Source organism: Rhineura floridana, chromosome 21 (assembly GCF_030035675.1).
Source record: "Rhineura floridana isolate rRhiFlo1 chromosome 21, rRhiFlo1.hap2, whole genome shotgun sequence".
In the NCBI taxonomy this organism is placed as follows: Eukaryota; Metazoa; Chordata; class Lepidosauria; order Squamata; family Rhineuridae; genus Rhineura; species Rhineura floridana.
The window spans coordinates 5,045,548-5,065,280 of record NC_084500.1 but is presented as its reverse complement, the minus strand read 5'-3'; the positions used below and the strand labels follow the sequence as shown (position 1 = coordinate 5,065,280).

The 19,733-nt window shown below is 44.5% G+C and overlaps 1 protein-coding gene across 3 annotated transcripts in view; it reads right to left on the bottom strand.

Moving 5' to 3' along the window:
* Nucleotides 1–485: 485 nt before the first annotated feature.
* Nucleotides 486–19,733, bottom strand: part of LRWD1 (leucine rich repeats and WD repeat domain containing 1) — a 56,624-nt gene continuing 37,376 nt past the window's right edge. For 2 of the 3 annotated variants that reach the window (XM_061604581.1, XM_061604580.1), the window contains 11 exons: nt 14,813–15,034; nt 13,293–13,634; nt 10,745–10,871; nt 9,270–9,379; nt 7,749–7,956; nt 5,642–5,714; nt 5,412–5,555; nt 4,688–4,785; nt 3,120–3,278; nt 2,526–2,650; nt 487–888 (listed from right to left, as the gene is read on the bottom strand). In XM_061604581.1, the coding sequence (XP_061460565.1) occupies nt 748–888; nt 2,526–2,650; nt 3,120–3,278; nt 4,688–4,785; nt 5,412–5,555; nt 5,642–5,714; nt 7,749–7,956; nt 9,270–9,379; nt 10,745–10,871; nt 13,293–13,634; nt 14,813–15,034 (1,749 nt within the window). In that variant the 3' untranslated portion in view covers nt 487–747. Of the gene's footprint in view, nt 889–2,525; nt 2,651–3,119; nt 3,279–4,687; nt 4,786–5,411; nt 5,556–5,641; nt 5,715–7,748; nt 7,957–9,269; nt 9,380–10,744; nt 10,872–13,292; nt 13,635–14,812; nt 15,035–19,733 lie in introns of all 3 variants that reach the window. The other variant, XM_061604582.1, reaches the window with a different exon arrangement.

The following is a 19,733-nucleotide window of genomic DNA, read 5'->3' as shown; positions in this document are numbered from 1 at the left end:
CTACTTCCTGCCTTCCTCCCGGAGACGAGCTCAGACTAAGTTCCAGATACCTTGTCTCACTGTTGCTCAAGCTTTGCCCATTCTCTCACGCAGACCAAAACTGTCAGTAAGGATGTACAATATCCTGCTGAAGTCATCTTTTAACCCTGAACGGAGCACATGTGTTTGAGACATACAGAAGTAACTCTTTGTCTTAATCCTAGGTACAAGAGGGTGTTGGAAAAACACGTAAGTGCACGCAAAAAGTACAAGACTTCTTAAAATCCTGTGCAAGTCAGTTGGGGTTAGGTTTAAGTATGTGTAGTGGGGATGTTCTACAACTTTTCCAATTTTGATGTGTGTGTGTCAGTTTTAATTAATATATTGCTATTTCCCTAAGTATCCAGGATTGGGAAGGATACAGTCCTAGAAAGAAAGTGTTCAGCAAACTGTTACCTCTCTCATCTGTCACAATTTAAAAAGCAGTTTAATTAGCTTTATCAAGTTTTATTAAATACTGTCTTTCTATAAAACAAATACACTTAAAACACCAATAAAGCAAAGTCACAGTTAACAGGAGTGGGTATTGGCAATAACAGCACAGGGTTCTAGCCAACCCTTTAGTTGAATTTCTTGCATTCGTTCACATGAACTTAAATCCCCGCCCCGCCCCCACCCTGATTATTTTCAGAACGGTCACAAATACTGCACTACTGAAATGCGGATGGGAAAAAATGTGGCTCCTGGTGTGGGGCCGAGCCAGCACAGCTAGGCTTTCTTCCATATTGCGGCAATGTTTACGTCAGTCAGAGCCACCAGGTAAGTGAAGGTGGGGTCCGTGACTACGTTGTTCACCAGGACGTCTGTCAGCAGCTCTCCGTTTGCCTTCAATTCTGGCCACTTCAGAACCTGAGTGAAAAAGATTGGGAGGGGAGCAGTTTACTGAGCTCATTGTATATACCTTTGGTGGTAGAGAGCTGGATTCAGTATCACACTGTTACCGCAAGGGACTGACACAATAGTCAACAATTGACTGGAGCTGTGCAGTTGGTGAGGGTTTCCCTTCGCTATTTATTTATTATTTAATTTGTATCCTGCCCTTCCTCCCAGCAGGAGCCCAGGGTGGCAAACAAAGCGCTAAAAACACTTTAAAACATCATAAAAACAATCTTAAAATAAATTTAAAAAGCGTTAAAAACATTTTAAAAACCAACTTTAAAAAGGGTTAAAAACATTATTAAAAACATATTAAGCAATTCTAACAGACTGGGATAGGTCTCAACCTAAAAGGCTTGTTGAAAGAGGAAATGTGTGCATGTACCATTCACTGCTGCGTAAACATATAACTGCTACCAAGGGTCAGTGTTACGTCATACGTGTACAATGAGTGATCTAAGAGGACTTGCTCAGGCAAGCCATTGTTTTTCCCATATGACCAGAGAAACAGAACAAAACAAAAATGAAATATTTATACCCATCTTTCTACCACAAGGCCTTCAAGGCAGCCCTTTAAATACATTTGGAGCACTCTGCAATTCAATCGGAGATAAAGTTCCTTCTCTCAGTTTTCAAACCCCACAAGCCTGAAAGAAGTTTACTTGGGTGTCTTTCCACTGCACCAAACACCAGGGCCCTTCCTGGGCCCAACCTAGAGATGACTTCCGGGACCGTAAAAGTCCACTGTGTCAGCCTGTTGCAGCAAACGCACACCTTAAAACATTTTTAACTGAAGAATGATCTTTTGTGAACTAGAGTCAGATGCATAAAGCGTTACCCTGAGCTGCAGGGATACATATACACAGGGGTGTAGACAGAATATATTAAGCAATAGCTAACTTAAAAGACTCATTGGCATCAATGGACTTAAGTTACTGAAATTCATTTATTTTAAATTGGTCTGTTCTGAATATGAGTAACATTAGAAATCATTATATCTCTGGGACTAAATGGCAGGGTAATCATTGTTTCTATTCAAGCCTAAACAAATAATATCGAACTTACTCGTTCTACGTCAGCTATGGGATGTGAGAATCCCTCTTTGAAATCCCCTTGTTGGATAGTTGCAATTTTGAGGTCAGAAGAAGGTTCAATGGCTTCCTGTCCTACCACAGATTTCAGCATAGCAAAGCTGGGGTGATTGTGTTTTCACCAATGATTGCTGTTGTGAGTAGTCACTTTGATCACAGGCTTTGCATAACTTGTCAAAGACTGTATTTTTGGCTCATATGTTTTTCCCTTTAGAGCCATCTGTGTGTTCACACACATGTACATATGTAGACACACACCAATGAGGATAACACGTCATGCTTCTGATGAAGTGGACTCTAATCCACAAAAGACCATTTTCAAATAGTCAGAAATCCAATAGAAGTGCTGAATTCCAGGCAACAAAAGTATTAAATACTTTTGTATATATTATCTTTTAAAACAGTCTTTAACCTCTTAAATAGCCCAAAACCATTGACTGATTTCTAACATAAATTTGTATCTGTTGCCTCTTAATGCAACATCAGCATGCAGTCCCCAGAAAGACTTGTTCTCTGTACCTGTGAAGGGCCTATTCTCGTGACTGAAGAATCTTCCTTGGTGGCACTCAGGGCAGACAAATGGTTGCTGAGGTCATACATCCAGACGCTGCCTTTCTCATCACCGCAGAACACATACTCTTCTGCTGCAGGCGCAAAAGCAAGCCAGAGTCCCAATGATATCAAGCATACGGTTCAGTCAGAGGAACGGGAGGGATACAACTCAAAGCATGGCTGCACCTGCAGGGTTGGCACTGGACCTAGAGCTGCCTATCAGTGCCCACTTTAACTGGGCACCAGTGGTGCTGCTGCGACAGAGCCACCAGTCATACACAGAAGCCTGGTGCTGCCATGCATGTTCTATTTCCTGAAGTACAACCCCTGACAAGGATGTGAGGCAACACATTTTGAGAGACGTGACATGGTGGCTGCTGCTCAGACCATCCTAACTGTCAGCCTGTCCAGGAGAGAGATGATGGCTTGAACCTAAATAGCAGGAGACACTGTCAGCAGTGCTGGGGTGTGTGTGTGATGGGGCTAGGGCCCTGGACAGCACTGGGGGCCGTTACGTTGAGGGCTGACTCAAGCCTGGTGCCAGCCCTGATTGGCACTTACTTGGACATGTGCTGAGGGTGAGGTAAGACAGATCTGTTGAAGACCACTCTAATTCAGCCAGAACGACAGCCTGCACCGTCCTCTGACCCCCCTTCCCCTGCTTGAAAGAGCGGCTCCAGCTCCAGAGGTTTATGGATCCAGTCTTTGAACTCTTGGTTACTGCAGAGGAGAGAGAAGAATCAGGCCTTGCTAGGCAGGGGGCCTTCCTATAAAAGCAGAGGTCATCAGTTAGGCTACTCCTCTTCAGGTATGGGGTCATGGAAGAGCTGTCGTTCAGTGGGTAGAGCATCTGCTTTGTGAGCAGACAAGGCCAGCTTCAATCCTCAATGGGATCTCCAGGCAGGGCTGGGAGAGATTCCTTGGGGTGCCCCAGCTGCCAGTTGGTGTAGATAATACTGAGCTAGATGGACCACCGGTCTGACTCAGTACAAGGCAGCCTCCTATGTCCCTATGGCCTGACTGAAGATGAAGATTATAAGCGGCAACACAACATTTTCTTTCTAGTTTTGTGCCAAAGAGAAAGTCCAAACCTTAAAAGTAAAGCTGAGGTGACTAATGCTACACCTGACTCAACTATTCTTTTTAGTCCACGGCAACTCGCAGCACAACTGTATACAAATATTTCTATCCAGAAGTAAGTTCCATTGAATTCAAGAGGGAACATTTAGGATCACAGCTTCAAATGACTTAAGACAGGTGCTTGTTATGTATGACGTGCAATAGACGTGGCATCCTATAAGAATTATCAAGGAGGGGTGGAGGTTATATGGAACCTTTGGGGCCTTTCAATAAAAGGTAATGCACAGCAGTGGCACGAGGCACAGAGAAGCATGAAGTGAGGCATGAAAGAGGTTTCCCATTCTCTGCAGAGAAGCAATCTTAAAGTGGAACATCCCTCTTATTTTATGATTTTGCAAGCATAGGAAAGGGAGTCAGCGCTGTATCCAGGCACTGAAGGCCATCAGCTCTGACCAAAATGGCTGCTAGCTTTTCTGCCCCATCCTCTCTTCCCTTTCAGATGAGAATGTTATCAGTGGATTTGTATCTTACTCGACTAAAACATCTTGACAAACATTAGACATTACATTGCGTAATGCAAACATTAGTGTTACATTGCATGTAACACTAAGCCAAACCATGGCTAACCATGGACAAGTGTGTGGCTACTCAAAGGAAAAATCGCAGCTGTTTTCCTCCTCCCTGGTCTTGCTGCCATCGCGCTACCCAGAGCTAAGCCATGGTTTGGCTTAGTGTTGCATGGTTTGTTTCCTCCAGTCAAATTACAAGCAGCAAGCCAAGAGCAAACCTTTGCCAGAGCTCATGGTTTGTACAGACAAACGAGAAGTCCAGGTTTGAGCACAAGGCTGAGCTCCAGGTAGCGCAACAGCAGCTGTACTGGGGCAGAAGCAAAGTGGCTGCGATTTTTCCACTTGCTTGTTCACACTTGGCTAAGCTTTGGCTGAGTGTTACATGCACACCAGGCCACTGAAGTGATGTCATCTTAGGCCTGGTCTACACACACAGCAGCAGCAGGTGGTAAATTATTTGAATGCATATTGCTTTCTTACCCACAATGTCTTCATTCAAAAAGGCCAGGCCATCTACTCGATGGGAAGATGTCTCATTCCCCCCATTATCTGGGAACTGAAATTCCACTTCAAAAGCTCTGAAACATTGGGAAGAGCAAGATGACATATAAAAAATCCAAACACAAAGAACCAACACTATTGTACAATTGCCATAATTGTATACATAAAGTGACTAAATGCCTAAAAGTTGCCAATTTGTGGTTGTCATAATGGGGGAGAACGTTTTGAAAACCGAACTGCAGCAATTATATTGTAAGCTTCTATAGGGGTGTGACCTCAGAATGGCACAGCATGCACTCTGCCACAGAACAACCCAGATTCAATCCATGGCATTGCTATTTAAAAGGATTAGGAAGGTGTTGGGAAAGACCTCTCTGCCTGAGACCCTGGCAGAAGAGCCTAGTCATAAGCTAGACCAATAAATAGTCTGGCCTGGTATAAGGCAGTTTTCTGTGTTCTCCAACTGGGTTTAATACTGGGAGACCCTGGTTCAAAATCCCTACTCAACCTTAAAACTCAGTGGATGTATTTGGGGCCAATCATGAGTGCTCAGCATGATAAAACAAATCAAGACATTTAGAGTACCATCTTCGGTTTCTCAATGAGAAGAAATAAACAGCAGCACAAACTGTGTTTGCACTGGTATAATTACCATTCTCTACCACCTTTCTTACAGTGGCACTGCCGGGCACAAGCTACTCACCTGTTTTTCTGCTGCTTGTCATCCAGTCTGATATCCCAAGCGAAGCAACCTTGCTCACAGCCAGCCACCAAGTACCGGTCTGGGCAAGAGGGCACTAGGGCGATTCGCAGGGGGGTGGCAATGGTCTCCAGCACCATCAGCTGCCTGGCAAATGAAGCACATTTCAGTTCCCACCTTCCACTAACAGTTCCCAATTTGCTGACTTGAACCATGGGCTGCTGTATCATTACCTTTCTTTGAAATTATAGTCACAGTCCGGAACACCAATGTCCCACATGCATATTTTCTTGTCATAGGATGCAGCTGTGGGGAGGATTGGGGGGGGGCAGAAGGAGGGAAGGAGAGAGAGAGACGGAGAGAAAGAGAGAGACAGAGTATATATAGAACCTGGTGAGGTAGTACCAAAATATAAAGACAGCCTGCCAAATAACAAATTAGGAAAGATTTGCCTGTCAACCTTTCCACCTCCTCTGTGCCCCCTTTTTGCCTCACCTGCTCTCAGCACCCTCTAAAAAGAGCACCAGAGCATGAAGACCTAGCCACAACCCTGATTATTAGAAGGCATCTTGCTTTTGAAAAAAACCCACTCTTCAGCGAGCATCCCAATATGGCTGTCATGGCCCTGTCAGAGGACTCATCAGATGAGGATGACTCGGGAGTAACAGCAGCAGACCCAGAAGGAGAAATGGAGGAAACTCCTGAGAACCCAGCTCCTTCTCCCCCTCAGCTGCAGAGCACCCCAGACACAGCTGAAGCCCTTCAGCCCAACGCAGACAGTGAACAGGATACTCCCCCCTCACCTGCAGAACGTAGACAACAGAAGGTCAGGCAGAAGAGGGGCAGGCCTGTCCACTTAAGGCCAAAACGCTGATGGCTCACACTTGCTGACAAACCTGCTCCTTAAAAGTCAAACCTTGGCTTCAGCTTGTTGCTGACTACAACGTCAGGCGTGACCACTGTGTGTCTTCCTATCCCCTGAACCTTGACTTGGACTGATCTCTCGGCAAACTAGACCCGGACCTTCACTGACGTCTCTTCTGGATTTCTGGCTTGGCACGTAAGCTTTGAACGGCCTCTGCCCTTATCTTGCTTCCTCCTTGCTAGCCTGGCAGATTTATAGCCAAGCTGCCGGCTGAGGACTTACGGCCTGGCAATTACCAAGGAATCTCCAGTCCTGCCTGCACCCCCACCGACACTGCTGTCTCAGTGAAGAGCTGACAATGGAAGGGATGGAGAACCTTTGGCCCTCCAGATGTTGCTGGACTGCAACTCCCATCAGCCCTGGCAAGGGTGGCCAACGGTCTGGGAGGATGGGAGTTGGAGTCTGGCAACATCTGCAGGGTTAAAGGGCCCCCACACCTGAAGTATAGTTATATTGAGCTGAGGAATGGGATCTCAACCCTGGGAGGGGCATGGTGGCTCAGAGGCAGGACAGAGAGAGAGAACCTTGCCCAGTTCCCCAGTCTAAACAAACAAGAATGTTACTGACCTTCCTCATTTGGGGTTAAGAAATTAAATGAAGAAATGTTATCACCTTCAGTACCAAAGTGTATGTTCTAAACAGGACATGGGGGGGCTCAGTAGGCCACTGCCTTGTTGAAGCTAGTGCCTAGATGTGTGACCACCTGGGAACCACAGGTGCACAGCCTTGGAATCCATGATGGAAGAAAGGCAGAATATAGGTCTAAGAAAATAAACTATGCATGGAGATAAGATCTTCCACATAGAAACAATGCGCCCACTAGACAAATTAAAAAAGATCCCTTTACTTTCTTAGAGACATGCTTCTAGTCCTCATACGAGTTGAAATAATTTTAAAGGATGTGTCTAAGGACCCCTTGTGAACAGGGTGTTTTACAGAGCGAAGATGAGCCCTGTGGATCCCTTTTCCCATTGCACTCGACTTCCACCCTACAAGTCAGTTTGTCCACATGGACCCTGCTTCCTGTTCTCCCCATTGTGCCCACCCCAGTTCTCACCTGGACACAGTGCTTTGACTAAGTTGCAACATAGCTTACACATCCATGACTGCATGCAAAATTACTAACATGGACGCTACAGAAATAATTACCACATCAGCATCTGCTAATTGCACACTTAATTGAATTCAAATTAATTAGATCAAACAGACATCTGCAGAATTTGCATAGTTTGATCAGCCTGAGGTGAACTTGCAAGATCTGGCTTTCATGATTGCAAAATTCTGGCTTTAGATATCTAATAAATTAGCAGTCCTACTCATGGAATAGACAAAGGCAACCTTATTCTGCACTGGCTCAGGAAAAAAAAAGGCCTTTTGACAAGAGCTGCCTGAATGACTCAGGAAGGGAGACTTACTGAAAAGATGTGTCTCGCAAGTTGGGCTAAAGCAGGCAGTAGCAATGGGCTTCTTGTGAGCCTTGATCTCTCCATAGCAGTAATCAGCAGTCACATGAATTAATTTCACAATTCCTCGTCTCCCTGCTGCTGCCAGGACGTTGTGCCTTTTCTTTCTCCCATCACTAGTCACCATTGTCAGGGTTGTCCACGCAACAGTGAAAAATTCCTAGAAGGGAAAGGTGCCATTTGTAAAGCAAGCTATGAGAAAGAGCAACTACAGAAGGTCTACAGGTTTTGGTTCCATACCTCGAGTCTCATATAAACATTTGGCAAGCATACAAACATCCACCTTTATGAACAAATCTGCTCAAAGCTCCTCTGTGCCTTGGTAGTGAAAAGTGGGATATCACTTTTAAAGATAAATGTAAGTAACTGGGCCCAAACAGGAAGCCCAGATGAAGCATGGCGGAAACCCACCAAGTAACTATGCCTACAGGGCATCAAACGGAAACAAGCATTCAACACAGATGCAACCTTTTGTTGATATACGCCTCTCTTTTTAAGCAGCATGTGATATCATGATAGAGGTGTGTAAGATTATGCATGGTGTGGAGAACATGGATAAAACTAGAAACCAGGGCCATCCAATGAAGCAGAATGTTGGAAGATTCAGGACTGACAAAAGGAAGTCCTTAACGCAGCACATACTTTATTTATTCATTACATTTATTCCCCGCCTTTCTTTTCATGATAGAAACCCAAGGTGGCTTCCATAAGGTTCCCAGGCGGTCTCCCATCCAGGCACTGACCAGACCAGACCCTTCTTAGCTTCAGCAGGGAGCTGGCATCATGTGCCCTCAGACCATAGCCTGGGACCATCGTTAAGCTATGGGATTTGCTCCCACAAGAGGCAGCGATGGCCACCAACTTGGATGGCTTTACAACAGGATTAGATAAATTCATGGAGAGTAAGGCCATGGTGACTATGGTCTTCCTCTAGAATCAGAGGTGGTTTGTCTCTGAAAATCAGTTGCTGGGAATCACAGGTGAGGAGGGAGCTGTTGCACTCAAGTCTACTTTGGGGTTTCCCAGAGGCATCTAGTTGGCCACTGTGAGAACAGGACGCTCAACTAGATGGGCCTCTGGCCTCATCCAGCAAGCCTCTTCTTAGGTTCTTATTCTAAATCCTCTTAAATCTTCCTCGTTTGGACTTACTTTTATAAAGGCAGGGGCTAAGCGGGTGTGCGAAATTTTACTTTATATTTTAATTTTTGTATGTTTTAAGTGTTGCTTGCTGCATGAATTTTACATCATGCTAATATTTAATGCGTTTATCTTTGTAAGTTTTAAAATCTGCATCTGATTTAAAAAAATGGCTCAAACTTATTGTTTGGTATCTGAATTTGAAAACTGTAGCTTGTAACCAACAAGCAAATTAGAACTGAAAAAAAGAACTCGGCATGAATAAATTCCTTGGCCAATGTCCACCATAAAAAACACAGCGGCTGATGTTCATGCTCAAGTGAAGAATTCTCCTACCTCCCCAGCCACTTTGTACTTTTTCAAGACAATGCCAGTCTCACAGTCAACCAAACAAACTGAGTCTCCACCACAGGTAGCTGCTGTTCTGGATGAACTCACCACAGGATCTGAAAGATTGAAACCACAGTGACTGTAATCCTCACGTTTTCATTTGATCACTTTCAGTCCCTGGAGGTGCGAGGTGGCTATGGTAATATATGTGCATGTGTATGTACCTCCAATACAGTACTTCTGCAAAGTGCTGCTTTGCTCTTACTGACAACAGGTTACAATTATCCACATTTAATAAATGGGAAACTGAGGCCAATAGTAACTACACTCCACCTACTGCGGACCACAGTGGCTGTTTTTACATACCAACTGTAAACTCAGGGCAAGCGCCATCTTTTATTTACACATAAAGATAGCATCAAGCTCCCTAACCCATGATTTTAGGTGCTCTACATAACCAGAGAAAGTACAGAGGTTTATGCGCCAATATGAAACATTATCTAAAACAATATAGCAAGAGCTCAATAATTTTCAAACAAACGTCTCATGCTCCCTTAAATAGCAGGACCTATTCTTTCTTGCCCCCTAATGCATGGATTATGTCTGGGGTGCCTTCCTTCAAAATCCCTTGTCAAAACCCACCTTTTCCACACTGGCTTTGACTTAATTCCCCCACCCTCATTCCTCAGTGCAACTAAACTTCAATCATGCATTAACTGCTGCCCAGTCTGCTCTTGTCTCTCCACCCCAAGCCCACTGAACACATTATCAGGGGTTGTATTTCTCCGACCTCTGAAGCAAGGCCCAGTTTTCAGTTTCACTATTACACAGTACGAAGCAGATGTTTTATGTTGTGAGCGAGCCTGGAAAAGTTACTTTTTTAAACTACAACTCCCATCAGCCCCAGCCAGCATGGCCAGTGGATTCGGCTGATGGGAGTTGTAGTTCAAAAATGTAACTTGTCCAAGCTCTGATGAGAACTCCATGGGGCAGGGTGGCCTATAAATGCTGTGCGTAAGTAATAAATCTCACCATCTTAAGGTGCCTTCAAGCAACATGTCCACAAAGCAAAACTGGCAGAAACGTTGCCACATAAAATAGCAGTGTGCATACTGGGCCATAAGAAACTATAAGGCTCAGCCTAACCAGTAATTCAAGTCTCCAGATATCCCCTCTTTTCCTTTCCTCTTAAATTGCGAGCCCATTGGGGACAGCAGCTTCTGTCTCTAAAAAACTGCTGTTCCTAGCCTGAACTCTTGAGATAGGAATAGGTGATCCACTGGAAAAATAAAACGACCAAACCCTGGGGACAGAGTCCGCTAAAAGTTCAAAACCCAAAGAGGGGACCTTCTGTCATCAGAGATGGGGGCTTCAGGAGGGTCCATCTGCTCACCATCACAACATAAATCCTTGGGGCTATTAGCATAACTCTCTCGGGCATCTTTCTTTTAGGTCTGTCCAGGCCACTCAGCTGTGCTCACCTTTTCTCGTCCCACAATCCAGCGGCGGCTCAAAGACACAGGCCCATAACTGGGTCTTAAAGTCATCCCTGTTGTTGCCTTTACTGTGACACTGTAGGAAATGGACAGGCTCCAGGCTGATTGTCTCCTGTAAGAAACCAGGTCGCTGTAAACACAAACGCAGTGCCAATGGCAGAAAAAGCACAGCCTATATTTTACAAAAGAGAGAACTTAGGTTTTCTGGGCCGAAATGGAATGCAGTGGCTGGACATGGAGAACCATGTTCAAAACACTGTTTTGTGGTGCAGCTCGTGGGGGAGGTCATAGAAGAAGTCACTATTTCACTGCCTAATCCAGACATGGAAGGTCCGTACACGCTTAAGGACCGGATGGCCACACTGGCCACACAAACCTTCCTGACTATCGAGGTCTTCCTCGCAGGCCCTTCTTCAGGTCCCTGCCTTCAGAGGTTACTCTGGCAGAGACCCCCCGGGAGGGCCGTTTTCGGTGTTGATGCTCACCTGGTGCCATATCTGATGTCCTTTTTATTTGCCCAGGCCTTTTTAGCTGTTTGTAAACTGGCTGACTCCTGCCCTTTCCAACTTGCATGTTATTATGCATGAGCTGCTTTGAGGCTTTTGCCTGATGAAGTGGGAGAAAAAGCTTTTAAAATTAAATAAGTAGGTACACTGTTGCTTGCCCTAATTCCATCAGACAGGAAAGAGGTCTAAATAATAAGCTGGCAGAAGGTTGGGATGTTAACACAGCTTTAACCCAGACCTTGTTCTGAATCTTTCCTGCGTCAATAAGACACCTCTGATGCTGGTGTCTAGACTCAGTGGCACGACAACCCAATCCCTTCAGACAAGTGACTGGCAATGTCAGAGCTCATCACACCCATCCTCAGTTATTGGCTGTACATCCTGCAGAATGGGCGCCACAGACAATGGAAGGGTAGATAACCATAGAAAGGCATGTAGTAAACCAGGGGTGGGCATATTTCAGGCTTGCCAATCTACTTTTTTTTAACAAAACACTAGAACCTCAGGATCTGCCAGCCAGAGCCAGGAGCAAATGACATACGGTTAGAAAGAAAAATCATGGTTCCCTCTGAGCACATTATGAGCCTAAGAATTTGTTTTCAGTATCAGAACTAACTGAACCCACAGTCCCTTTGCACAAAAGTAAACTCTTGATTAGGGTTCTTCCTTTCTGTAGCCTAACTGGATTCCTGCACTGAGCCGGGGGTTGGACTCAATGGCCTTATAGGCCTCTTCCAACTCTACTATTCTCTGATTCTAATTTAGGTGGAAAAAATAGTCAGTTGCTGCTTTTGTTACACTGTTAGGAATCAGAACCCTGGCTGATATTCAGATAGATTGAGGCTACCTTCTGCCCAAGGTAATATTTTTGCTGTGTTCTTTAAAAGGAAATTGATATCATAATTAATTTATAGAGGAATAGACATGAACTAAAAATGCTTAGCTCTCACTGAGCCAGTGAATGTGTCTAAGCTCCCGCACTTCAGGTGGTAACAAGTGGTCTGTAGGATTGAATGCTCAGAGATTTTTGGATAGCTGAAAATGCAAAACACTTATAAAAACTATAAAGAAGTCCCTACATACAAAACACTGGCATGTCAGGGAAAAGACTAGCATGGAACCCATCTTCCTAACGTATAGTTTGCTATGTGCAAGATTTTTTTTTTGTATAGAGGGGCTCCCACTTGCAGTTTGAACTGGTACAGCCCACACACAGCGAAAATGAGCCCCGAGATGATAAATATATTAGGAAACAATGTAGCACAAATTTGTTAATTTTTACTTTTGATCAACTATATATCTATCTTCCTCCGTGGCGCAGAGTGGTAAGCCGCGGTAACGCAGCCAAAGCTCTGCTCACGGCCGGAGTTCGATTCCAACAGAAGGAGGAAGTCGAATCTCCAGTAAAAGGGGTCAAGGTCCACTCAGCCTTCCATCCATCCGTGGTCGGTAAAATGAGTACCCGGCATATGCTGGGGGGTAAAGAAAGGCCGGGGAAGGAAATGGCAATCCCACCCCATATATACAGTCTGCCTAGCAAATGTCGCAAGACGTCACCCTAAGAGTCGGAAACGACTTGCACTATAAGTGCGGGGACACTTTTACCTTATATATGTATCTGCTATCATTGGGCTGTATTCAATGCTAGTTCTACTCAGAGTAGACCCATGAAGTTAACAGGCATCATTAACAGGCTTATTAATTTTAATGTGTTTACTATGAATAGAATGTAGTTGAATACAACCCATATATGTCAGTTGTTTTTCAAGATTTTTGAAAAATGTATTTGTTTTACAATGGGGAAAACATTATTTATCCTGATTAAAGGCTCAAAACATGTCAGGATATTAATGCAATTCATTCAGTAAATCAAGTCTTCCCACTTTCGATTTTTCTATACATTTTCTCGTTGGTCCAGTGCTCCTTGCTTTTTTGCAGGACTACAAACTCACTCTGAAGTTTCCATTTTCTTAAGTAAGGTTATTCTCTTGCCCCAGTAAGCTTCCAGCGCAAGGGTGTCCTAATACCTCGCCTTCCAAGTCCTTGACTGGAGTGCGACAGACATCTCTGGCGCGCTCCTCTTCCTCCCTGTGCTCCCCTTTCTGCTGACTGGGCCTTCTGTGGCTCTGCGCTTTCGGGAGCCGCCCTCCATTCCGATGGGCCCCTTCAGGATCCTGAGTGTCCCGAGACTCCTTGGCCTGTGGGCGAGAGGCTCTCACCCCATCAGGGCTGCGCTCGTCCTGCAAGCAGCTGGGCTTCTTGGGGCTGGGAGAGGCTTCCTCCTTGGAACTACTCTGGGAACGGGACCTCTTACTCGCTCCTCCTCCTTTGGAACGCACCCCTTTCCTCTTGCTGGGGGTCACTATGCCCTATTAAAAGAAAAGGAAAAACAAAACAGCAGGCTCCTTCTTATCCCATTCATCCTCACAACAAAGCGCAAGAGGCACACTGTCACTGGAGCAATACCCATTTTACAGGGGCTTGCCCATCATAGTGACAACCTATGGGAACTTCCACCTCAGTCCACAATGTCCCACCATCTGGGAACTTTTCAGCTGCTTTTCTGAAACCTGAGACACAATCCACTGGGGGATTTCCTATTGAAATGAATGGATTATGTTCACAGCATTTCAGGTGTAGTATCCCCCCCACAAGCCTTACTGGGGTGAGAGGACGGCACTGAGGCAGAGGGCCATAACTCAGTGGTAGAGCATCTGCCTTGTGTGCAGAAGGTCTCAAGTTCAATTGCGCTGGGAGAGACTCCTTGCCTGAAACCCTGGAGAAGCTGCTGCCAGTCAGTGTAGACAATACTGAGCTAGATGGACCAACAGTCTTCCTATGTTCCTAATGACAAAAGAGTGTGGCAAACACAACCTCCCACAACCGACTGTGCTCCCAACAGCCCATACGGGCAACGCTGCTTCCACTGGCCAGCTGCTGTTGGAATGAATCTCGCTTTCTGAATGAGGGAAAGTGATATAGAAGGGGTGCATAAAAAAAAGGGAGGGGGAGGTATGCTCCTGTGCCATTTGCACTGGCTAGAAACGTATCACGTGGGCAGAGTCAACGACTCGTCTCTGCGGCTCAGACTCCCATCTTCATCCTTCTGTCTACTAATCAAGGCAGGTCTAGGCAGAAAGGAAGAAGCCAGGTTCTGACTGCAGAGGGTTGACAACTTACTCGGTTCATCACTGCAGAACTTTTAATACTCTTTCCATTGCTGACGCCAGGGACCGCACCACAGTCCTCCTGCACGCAGAGCTCTCCCATTAGGAAGCGGCATTAGACTGAGTCAGCCTGTTGGTCCGACTAACTCAGGACTGTCTGGCAGCGGGTCTCTAGGGCTGCCGCCCGACCTGGAGATACCAGGAACTGAACCTTCATGCAAAGCTTGAGCTAAAGTCCTTTCACTGCATTGAGCTATGGCTTTTCTCCTAGTGGCTTGAGAGAGTGGCCATGAACTTCCAAAGACGAAAGAAGTTAACTAAAACCTACTGGGGGAAGCACATTAATTTGACTAAGGGGGTCAAAGTATTCTCTGACTGACCTTAGCAGCAACCTTATTTTCAATCTCTGTAGTATCTTCTGTAATTTCTTCTTCCTTTGCTTCGTCCTCTTCTTCTTCTTCTTCCTCTTCCTCTTCCTCCTCTTCTTCTTCTTCTTCTTCCTCCTCCTCCTCCTCCTCCTCCACTGATTCTTCCACTCCAGGAGCAGCCTTATCTTCCTGATTTAATAGCGAAGTCAAGAATTCCTCTGCAATCATTTTCACCTAACAGAAGAAGATAATGGAGACTGGTCAAATTTTAATAAGATAGGTGCAGGAAGGAAACAGTTTATAGAACCTATAAGAGGGATCCATAACTTAAAATGTCTCTGGAGTATTTAAAAGACAGAATATTTTCCTCTTCTAACTAGGCTAACCAATTTCTTGGTCCAGGCTTAAAGGAACAGGCTCCTGAGGAAGGACCTTAGACTTTCACCATCCAATGACTTGTGATTTAGCCATGGTTACCAAACCTGATGCAACTTCCAAGTGTTTTAATTTTTACTAAATCTTTCATGTAGCCCAGCCATTAAGTGTAAAGATTAGAACGGAATCCTGTAATTCATTTTGTTGTCCTTTTGTTGCGTGTTACCTTTTATACAGACGATTCACTAGGATATCAAACGCATAGCATTACTCAATATTGTAAGCTGTTTTGTGGAGGAAGTTCTACAAAAAGCAGGGCATAAATAAATAACTAGAACAAGAAATTTGTTATTTCTGAATTGCACTACCAACATTTGCTGTGATCATTTCAGGTCCTTCCACCACGCAGAGCATCCCAGGAGTCAGGTAACAGGATACACAACCTTAAAGAAATGCCTATCTCTTAAGATGTGAATGGACTGAAAGAGTGGGTGGATACTGAACAATATATTATTAGAGTGACTTTTACAAAGGTCCAGTATTCTTAAATCTCCCACACAAACATTCATTCCTGGTTTTGTTGAAACATTGTTAACATAAAAACTTTGTGTTTAACCAAGTCCAAAGTGTGTGGTGTAGTGGTTAAGGTGTTGGATTGCAGCCTGGGAGACCAGGGTTCGAATCCCCACATAGCCATGAAGCTCACTGGGTGACCTTGGGCCAGTCACTGCCTCTCAGCCTCATGAAAACCCTATTCATAGGGTCGCCATAAGTCGGAATCGACTTGAAGGCAGTCCATTTGCATTTTGTTTGTGAATTGTTTTCTCTGAAGACGAGTTCTGAGAAGTATGTTCCTTGGAAGCACTCAAGAGATGGGCAGCTTTCTGAACCCATCTTTAATCGGAGTGACGAGTACTCTTGCTCTCAAGAAATTCACTCTTTGCTTTGCAATGTTTCTAAGGTGGGATACATGCAGAGATGAGTGGAAAGCTTTCACCGAGGGGAAAGAAGACGGGCTGGACAAAGAGCACCATTTCCCCCCTCGTGTCCTCGTTCCGAGCCTTCTTCAAGCCCAGGATCCTGGGGGTGGGGGGAGCAGCACTCAAAGCCTAATGATGCACAGTCCCACTCCCCAACACACCCCTTTGGTCCCCAGACTGAAGGAAAGCAAGTGGCAAGGCATTTAGTGGTCTTCCTTTCAGTGGCCAGCTCCAGTCTTAGAACTGTGCCTTGCTTTCAGTTGCCAATGTTTGCTGGCAGCAGGAATGTGTAGTCCTTTCCCTCCCAGCTCTGCCCTTTTAAAAGTTTCAACATATAGGGCCTCATTCTTGCACCTTGTCCAGGTTCTACATTCTTGTATCTCTCATGTATGAGTGTCATCTCCTACTTTCAAAGTCGTTAAGGACAATTCAGATGCAAATAGAAACTGCAAAGGGCTTTTCACGAAGACATCCAGTGATTTGGAAATACTCGACACAGAAAATCAATGGGGTATGAAAACTGTTCACCTTGGAATTGCTTTGTAGGCAGCATTTTGAACCCCCAGTCATGCACAGCTAGCCACACATTGTATCTGTGAAACCATAAAGGAATTTGTGTCTGCACAGGTAGAGGAACTAGCAGAAATTCACTTCACACTGGTAGAAGAGGCCCAGACAGTAGTTATCAAACAACTTTTGAATTATTATTGGAACAAATTAAACAGAAGTTACCTCGTTAATAATAAAATTACTTTTTTTAAAAAATTGCTTCCTGTTGTAAGCCAGGAATTCTGGATTCAAATCACCCAACAAATGGGAGAGACGACATCAAAAACACTGGCACCACAGAACTAGATAGCCATGATCATTACATTACAGTACATATTATTAACAGCATTAAGTGGCAATCTTAAATATTGAAATTTAATGCTATTGGATTATATGTGCTCAATGCTTGGATTATATATGTATAATTATTGTCAGTTGGAGCTTAGGCACATCAGTGTAAAAGAGGAGAGATGCTATTTTAAACACAACAGGTGTGTGAACTGTAAATCATTGGACAAACTTTGGACAACATGCTAAGCCAAACCAGAGCTTGGCGCACTGCAGCACAACACAGCAGAAAAATAACCACAGAGGACCATAAAGTGGCCACAGTCTCCTCTCTGGGGACCTGCAAATTTGCACTAAGCCATGGTTTAGCTTAGTGTTACATGCAAACCAGGCAACAGTACAGTAAGACATTAGAAGTGCCATAACAAGAAATTAGATTACCCTAAAAGGAAATATAGGAGATTGCACAAAATATAGTTGGAGTGATAATATAAAAGAGGAACTTGGCAGTAAGGATACATCAATAATGAAACTGTACAAATAGATATTGAGGGACTTTTTGAGAAAAATAGGGTGATGAGTAAGGGAACGTGATGTTCCTGCTTATAGTGTAAATATGGTAAGTGCTGTTTATATAGAAGACATATGGTAAGTGGAGTTAAAGAGGAGGGGGGAGTACATGAGCAGTAGAATGCTGGATGATTGGCTGAGCGTTTGAATGGCTGGGAGTATAAATGGAAGAATGACAGTTGAATCTGGGTGGATGTTGGGAGTGTGGAGAAAGAGGGAGTTGGAGTTCTGATTAATAAGTCAAGTACAAAACAGGAATAGATGAAACCATACACTTGTGAAACATTCTAAAACTAATCTTGTTATTTCTGATATTTAATAAATACTTATTTGGTTTACCAAAGGCCTGATCCTTGGCTGGGGGATATACATACCAGAAGGGAGGGCAAGGTAATTACCAAGGCTGAAGAGAAACAGTATCTAATGGTGGCAGCGGTGAAGGGAGGAATAATAACAATTCAAGTATCCAGAGCAACCCAGAGTTGTATGCGTTATCTATAAAGATACAAGGGGGTTGGGAACAGCATAAGCACGCAGTCACAAAAGTAACCAGCTAGAGAGAGACTCAGGCAAAGTCTCTGGGAGTATTGGTTATAGGACGTGACTGGTGGTGCTGCCTAGCAGGGGGATCTAGTGAGATCTGTGCTAGAGCGGAGTGAGAAACCATATAAAGGACGGTCCGGACTGCTGGTATCCCTGGTGGTGCCTAGTGAAAGGCAGTAGCCACAAGCAGGTGGGAACCTGACAGGGAGAACCAGGGAAGGACGTCACATGTGGTGGCTGTAGCGGTGGGATACGAACCCTAGAGAGTCCCTAAAAGTGGTGTGGCTAAAAGAAATAACAAATAAAGATTACTTGTGAGAGTGACTGGCAAAGAGTGTGTGGCAAAGTGCGAGTGAACTCCTAAAAACATGACTGAATATATAAAGATGAAAAGAGAGGAGCTGGTGGAGAAGTGCATAACATTCAGTTTACCTCACGAGGGTAAAGGGGTAGATGAATTGCAAGTAGCATTGATAGCATTTGCATCTGTTCAACAAAAACAACCTGTCAGAGAAGAGAACCCAGAAGGGTACTCAAGCAATCCCGCTTATATAGAGTATTTGAGAGAGAAGTTAAAGTTGGAAACTGAGAGATTGAGGATGGAAGGTGCAGAGAAGGAAAAACAGCAGGAGTTGGAAATTGAGAGAATGAGAATGGATACTGAAAGGATGAGAATGGGGTTTGAGGAGAGGGAGAAGCAACGAGCATTGGATGCTGAGATACAGGTGGAAAAGTTAAAATTTGAAAGAGAGAAGTTTAATTTTGATGAAACAAGAAAGGACAGAAATGAAACCAAAATAAAGGTTACACCAAAAGATTTTGCGGTGTTTGAACCTGGACAAGACCCACAGATTTACCTCAACACCTTCGAAAAGGCAGCTCAGATGTGGGGGCTACCGGAGGATAAATATATGCAATATTTATCAAATCTGATCAAAGGGGAATTGGCAGAGGTATACCAATATTTCCCCTCAGACAGGCCCGTCACATATGCCAAGTTTAAAGAGGCAGTGTACAAAAGATTCAGACTGGGACCTGACTACTTTAGGAAGTTATTTCGAAACTGTCAGAGCCAAGCAGGGAGGTCTTTTGTTGATCTGGGAGCAAAATTGATGGACATATTTGGAAAGTGGATGGGAAGTGCCAAAGCTCAGTCAGTGGAAGAGGTGAAAAGCCTCATGATACTGGCTCAATTATACCATCAGTTACCACCAGAAATAAGGCTCCTTGTCAAAGACCGTTCCCCTACATCTGTTCAAGAGGCCGCAGAGTTGGCAGATCACTTTGCCTCCAATAGAACTGGGTGGGTGGGGAAAACATCAAGAGAGTTTAAACCCAGACCATATAATGGTGGCAGAAAGGATGTGGTACCACCGCGAGTGAGTCCTCCAATAAAGTCTGAAGGGCACAGGACACCCCAGAGTGGATCTGTGTACCTTAAAATGGAGGAGAAATTATGTTATAAATGTGGTAGACTGGGGCACCTACGTTTTCAATGTGAGGTTGCCAACCCCATTGGTAATCCTGCTCAGGGAAGGGCAGTGAAAACAGAACCAAGGGAGTTAGAAACGAAGAAGGTTCAGTTCTGCCAGATAAACTGGACAAATGTAAAAGACTTTGATTCGAGT